This window comes from Chrysochloris asiatica, unplaced genomic scaffold, assembly GCF_000296735.1.
Source record: "Chrysochloris asiatica unplaced genomic scaffold, ChrAsi1.0 scaffold00011, whole genome shotgun sequence".
NCBI lineage: Eukaryota > Metazoa > Chordata > Mammalia > Afrosoricida > Chrysochloridae > Chrysochloris > Chrysochloris asiatica.
In genome coordinates this window covers 17,984,935-17,991,810 of record NW_006408529.1, presented here as the reverse complement: position 1 = coordinate 17,991,810, position 6,876 = coordinate 17,984,935, and the positions used below count along the sequence as shown (strand labels likewise).

At 36.9% G+C, this 6,876-nt stretch overlaps 1 protein-coding gene across 1 annotated transcript in view; it reads right to left on the bottom strand.

Moving 5' to 3' along the window:
• Positions 1-2,478: 2,478 nt before the first annotated feature.
• F11 (coagulation factor XI) overlaps positions 2,479-6,876 on the bottom strand; it is a 68,071-nt gene continuing 63,673 nt past the window's right edge. Inside the window, exons 12-15 of the mRNA XM_006834455.1 lie at positions 5,637-5,812; positions 4,779-4,874; positions 3,248-3,387; positions 2,479-2,640 (exon numbers count right to left, since the gene is read on the bottom strand). Coding sequence (XP_006834518.1) covers positions 2,479-2,640; positions 3,248-3,387; positions 4,779-4,874; positions 5,637-5,812 — 574 coding nt within the window. The remainder of the gene's footprint in view (positions 2,641-3,247; positions 3,388-4,778; positions 4,875-5,636; positions 5,813-6,876) is intronic.

Below are 6,876 nucleotides of genomic sequence, written 5' to 3'. Positions count from 1 at the left end.
TAGACTTTTCTTGTATTACTGCAATTGCTTTTTATGTCATAAAATATATGTAACACAATAGTTTTCAATCAAACACTTTTCAGATGAAAGTTTTAGAGGTATCAATTACATTAATCATGCTAACCACCATCTTTCTTATTTCTTATCCACATAAACACTCACAGCTTCCTAACAGTGGCTCCTCCTTCCCCCACTCTGCCCCATTCCTGCCACTGGTAACTGCTCATGAACTTCAGTCTCTACACATTTGTCTAAGAAAATAGGTAAATGTTAAGTGGTCTTGTGTCAGTTCTGACTCAAAATGACTCTATATAGATTTTCCAAAGCTGTAAATCTTTGTGGGAGCAGAAAGCTTCAACTTTCTCCCTCAGAACAGTTGGTGGGCTTGACCAGCTGACCTTGTGGTTTGAAGTACATTGTTTATCCTACAAAATCACTGTGATATTAGACAGATGAAATTAAAACAACAATGTTTTCATTTATAAATCATGGAAATTAACTTGTTGTTGAATGCCGTCAAGTTGGTTTCAACTCATAGAAACCCTGTATAAGGTTTCCAAGGAGCTGTTGGTGGGTTTAAACTGCCAACTTGTGATTAGCAGTCCAATGCTCATTCTACAGTGCCACATCAGGACTCCTGAAAATTAGCTTCTTGTTGTTGTTAAGTGCCATCAAGTCGGTTCCAACTCAATGTGATACTGCATAGGGTTTCCAAAGAGTGGTTGATAAATTTGAACCACCAACGTTGAAATTCAAACCGATCTTGTGATCGAAACCTTATCCTATGGCACCACATTAAGACATTATGCAAAGTTAAATATTACAAAACTAAAATGTGTTTTTCCGCAAATATTTCATAGGAAAGCCTTTACAGAAACATCTCTTCTTATCTGGAATTACATCCTAAATTTGTATATGTCTAGCATTACCTCAAGACTTCTACAGTAAGAAATACATAATAAAACATTATTTATTATTGCTATTATTTGATAATCAAAAAGGCATTCTAATGTTCAGTTCCAGTCTTGCCTGAGTTAATAAACATTTATGATGTGGCCCCCTTTGTACCTTTACAGTCAGGTATATCTTAAGTTATTGTTTTGGTTCGTTTTTGGTGTTTTAGTTTGTTTTCTTGTTTTGTGTTTGTCTTCCTGTTCTGTCTTCTTGAAGACAAACTCCATTTTCCCCCCCCGTCTTTGAAACTGACCAAAATGTTCTTCCCTTCCCGTCTTATAAAAACCTGAATGACTCACTTACCACAGCATGAAATTATATATTCTGTGTGATTATTTTATTTCTGTTTTTCATGATAACTGGATTGATGCTTCATGAAAGTAGGGACAAAGTCTATTTGCTCATCACTGCATCCCCAAAGCTCAGTGTGATACTATCACATCACTGGCTCATGAATTGCCCACAGTAAAGATTTTTCATACTAAATACATAGTATGGTACAGAGAGTTATTGTGGAGAGAATCCAAATTCCAAGTTATTACAATATAATCAGAAATAATAACCAATAAATACATGTACTAATGAGAGCACCCCAGTATTTAGAACATAGGAAACTCTTTTAGAAATGCTGAAGACTCTATTCTAACCATTCATTTGCTCCCAAATTGTTTTGATCCCCCATGAAGTACAGATGTACTTCATATTGATTTTTGTCTAAAACATCCACTTTCATACTCTTTGTTAACCATCCTCACAGTGACAGCTTGTCTAAGACAAGGGGCTTTTAGCTTGCTCCCCTATGTCCATCACCCTTGTCCAGTCAAAACCACTTCAAATACATCAGCAATCTATGCACAAATAGCTTCCTAGGCAAGGGCATCTAAGGTCCAACTTCATGCGAATTATCAATCCTTTCTGACAGTACAGTCTGGATTCTGCTTCTATACTCAGCCTGTGTTTAGTCAAAATAAGTTTTAAAACATATTAAATATCAAATGGACAAGAATTCCTATGTATTCTAAAAACCACCATCAAATTAAAATCCTTCTTTTTCTCAAAGAAATGTTATAATGTCACGGCAGAGTTTCTTGAAATGTGATGATGAGTGTCCTAGGTCAATTCATCCAGTTCTCATTGGCCATTTAACAAATCCTTTTACAGTGGTATCTTTTCATAGTTCTGCCTAATCCCTTGGCACTCTACTAGATTCTTTTCCGGTATTGTGGCCTCTGTATGAGTCTTCAAAAATATAGTCTTATTTATTTGTCTCACTTAAAGTATAATAAAAAAACAGAAGACTGGATTCTGGAAACACCATAATTGCTATACAATGGGAGCTTTGAAAACGACAGTATGCTTTCTTTCAAAATTTTCTCATGAATATAAAATCCCTTCCAATTTGTGAGTGTCTCACTGGCACTGCTATCTGTGAGTGAAAATGATGGCACAGGTTTTTCTTCAGTGAAATCAAAGGGGATAATCTGGCTTGCCCTTCACGGAGCCAAATGGCACCTAGGAACTTCTTCATGCTGCTTGAGTTTTCTCTAAAATCCAGTCCACATACTCAACCACATTAGTATAAACGCCTGGCTGCCCTTTTTGGGCACAGCCTTCACCCCAACTCGTGATACCCACCAAATGCCAGACGTCTTCATATTTACAGCATAGGGGGCCGCCAGAATCTCCCTATAAGAAAAGAAAAGGCTCAAGGGTCAGTTCAGATGTTTCCCATCATAAATGAGCATTTTAATCATAGTAATTGCACCTAAAAATCTGTCTTGACCTTTAAATCATTTTCAAAGAGCCAGACTAAACACTTTTTACCCATTACAGTGTGGTATTGTGGAATAAGCACTGTACTACTAACAGCAAGGTCAGCTGCTCCTTAGATACCCTATGTAGGGTCACTATGAGTCAGAACCGATTCAACAGCACTTAACAGCAAAAACAACATCAACTCTATGGAATCCTTCTGAATGGTACAAACATTAATGCGTTCAGCTACTAACCAGCAGTTTAGAGGTCCAAGTCCACAAAGATGCACCTACAAAGAAAGGTCTGATGATCTTTTTCCAAAAAACTCTGTCATTGAAAGCCCTATGGAGCACAGTTCTACTGTGACGTTAGAATCATCAGAAGTCAGAATCCAGTTGACAGTAACTAGATTCATTTTAGATCTCAGTGTAAGGAGAGTAACATGTAGTGAGCTCCCTGCTCATTAGCAAAAGAATTCTTTTTAAAATGTAATTAACATTCCTACTTGAGCATATTCCATTATTAAGAACAGTATTACCTTACAAGCGTCTCTTCCTCCTTCTTTATAGCCAGCACAGAGCATCTTATTGGTTATTTTATGCTTTCTGTATCGTGTTTGACATTCTTCATTTGTTACCAATGGAACTTTAACTTTCTGGAGAGTATTTTCTATTTTTCCTGGAAAACATTTATGCACATATATTTATAATTTTTGGTTTATCAATTGAATAACTTCTTTTTTTTATACACATATGTGTATATATATATATATAACAACTCAATACACTATTCTGAAAGAAAAATACCTCATATAACTTTTATGATAATTACAGAATATAAAGATGGCATTATTGCTACTATCAATAATTATTTTGTTAACATTAATTAAATTTAAAAAACTAATTTTTGTTCTAACTGGAATTACTTCCCATGGAAAATAATCAGATAACAAATTAGAACATTCAATGAAAAGTGTTAAGTTTCACATTGTTGTTGCTGTTGTTAAGTGTCATTGAGTCAGTTCTGACTCATAGCAACCCTGTATAGGATTTCTGGGAAGCGGCTGGTGAGTTTGAACCACTGACCTTGCAGTTCAAACTGACCCTGCAGTCCAGCGCATTAACCCACAGCGCCACACCAAGATTCTAGCAAGTTTCACATTAAATTCCATTTAAAATGATTACTTTTTAAAGATATGTGGTACAGTGGTCAAAGTGCTTGGCTGCTAACTGAGAGATCCACAGTTTGAACCCACTAGCTATTCCTCAGGAGAAAGATGAGCCACCCTGCTTCCGTAAAGATTTACAGCCTTGGAAATTCTATGGAGGCATTTTACTCTGCCCTATCTGGTCACTACGATAAGCATTGGACTGCTAACCACAAAGTCCACCAGCTGTCAGAAATCCTATACAGGGTCACTAGGAGTTGGAACTGACTGGAGGGCCACTTAACAACAACAATAGCAACATAGGGTCACTATGACTGGGAATCAACTTCATGGCAGTGAGTTTGTTTTTTGGTCTTAAAGAGATGTAGAGTCCTGCTGTGGTGCTGGAGGATAAACACAGGACTGCTAACCACAAGGTTGGTGGTTCAAACTCACCAACCTCTCTTGGCTGGCTATGTGCCATGGAGTCAGTTCTGACTCATAGCGACCTTGTACAGGGTTTCTGAGGCTGTAAATCTTTAGGGGAGCAGAATGCCTCATCTGTGTCCCGCGGAACAACTGGTAGTTTCGAACAGCTGACCTTGCGGTTTGCAGCCTGATTAGTAACCACTCTCTTAGGAAGCCCTATATAGGATTGCTATGAGTCAGAACTGACTCTACGGCACTTAACAACAACAGTAATATTTAAGATTTGTAATCAAGCAGGCATACTATCATCATCAGTTGCGGGGTTTATTGTCCTTCTGTCTTCATCAATACATTTTCTGCAATTGAACAATGTTGTTCTACTGACTTGAAATATCAAGAAATATTTCTGGATGGCTTGAAATATCAGAAAATGCTATGGTCAAACTTGTTCTTTATCTTTAGGACAAATTGTATATTAAACATCAGTTTTTACCTCGTAATTTTCTGTAGCCCCATCCAGTCACCCAACAATCAGTATATATGATGTTTCGATCACTTTTTGAAGGTAGACATATGGGCCGTTGGTATTCTAAATTTTAAAAATCATGGCTTAGTTTTCAGAAGCAAAATAGATCTTATTTTCCAGGAAAGACTCTTGTCTTTCACCTTACATTATTTAGTGACTTCTCTAATTATCATATTCATTCTTTGTGTCATTATCATACATTTCCATCCCTGTACAGTACTATGTAAAATACATCACAGGACTAGGGACAAGAAGAAGATAAGTCACACCCCTTCTTGTCAATTTCCATTACTCTAAATAGTTTGTGGCTCTGAACAAATTGCTCAACCACTCTGACCTTCAATTCCCTCCTACCTAAAAGAGAAGTATTAGACATACTCATCTTTCATATTCTAATATATTACAAAATTAATATGTTATTCTGTGCATCCAAAGAAACTTAGATAAAACATTCTGTCTTTAAACAAACCCTCATAAGATTCAATAATCAAGAAAGAAGTTCAGTGACAGCATTGGAAAGCCAGTTCTCCAAACCCTTTCCCTTTTCATGAAAATAACATAGAGAGAGATTAATACTCTGTCAGTTTACAAGTCAAGCTGCTAATCTCATGGTCAGCAGCTTAAAACTACCAGCAGTTCTGTGGGAGAAAGATGAGGCTTTCTGCTCCTGTAAAGATTTACAGCCTCAGAAACTGTATGTAGGTTCTCTATGAGTCAGAACCAACTCCACGGCACACTACCACCACCACCACCACCACCACCACCATGAATATGATGGAGGTAGTGGCCATTATTTATAAACTTTCCAATTAAAATTCAACATACCAGTATAATTCATTATCGTGTCAAGTTTCAACAAGGCAATATCATGCCCACTTTCTGCAATTTTATATTGATCATGAATTATTATTTCTTGAACCCCAAAGGAAAGTGTATCATCTTTTATTTCTGATTGATTTAAAATGCCACCATAGACACGTAAAATTTTAGGTGAATTTAACCTAAGAAGCAAATAATAGAGGAGAAAACATTTTATTTCCCAAAATAATTCCCAAGCAGTTTGAGCTATATAACTATTTAATGAATTATTACTAAATAAATTCTACTTTTGTTCAATAATGTTCTTTTAGTGGAAAGAAGAATTTCATGCTGATATTTTTCAGTGACACATTCTTCGTAAATAGAAGATCCTGGGCTAGTCTTCTTATACTAAATGAGTAAAATGAATAGATGCCTTTTTCCATACACCAACACATAAACAAAGAGCCCTGGATTCTTATCTTAACCCTACCATTGTCTAGCCATGACCCTGAGAAATTCACTTGGACTTTCACCTCCATTTTCCCACTGTAATAGTAAAGGGGGGTCTTTAAGTTTAGTTTCTGTTTGTCACAATGGGGTGCAATACATATTGATACAGAACAAAAAGAAAGCAACTAGAAACAACTCAGAGGATACTAAAACAAAAAAGATAAAGTTTGATCAACAAAAATACTCTGGGATACATCTACTCCCCATTTGGATATTTTTTGTTTGATTACTACTTAATTTGACCTACATAAGAGACAGAGATAGAAATGGACTCCTGGTGTGGTGCTGTAGAATAAGCACTGTACCACAAGATCAATTTGAACTGCTAGGTTGGTGGTTTCAACTCACCAGTCACTCCTTGACAACCTTACATAGGATTGCTAAGAGTCAGAACTGACTCAACAGCACTTAACAGCAACATTTTATATATATATATATGCGGTTCTGTGGGAGAAAGATGAGGCGGTCTGCTCCCGTAAAGATTTACAGTCTCGGAAACCCTGTGTAGGGTCGCTATGAGTCGGAATCGACTCCACGGCACACAACAACATATATATATATGGAGCTCTGGTAGCGTAGTGGTTATGAATCGGGCTGTGAACCCCAAGGTCAGCAGTTCAAAACTACCAGGTGCTCCGTGGGAGAAAGATGAGGCTTTCTGCTCCTGTAAAAATTTACAGCCTCAGAAACCCTATTCAGGGTAGCTATGGGTCGGAACCGACTCGACGGCACTTAACAACAACAACTATATATA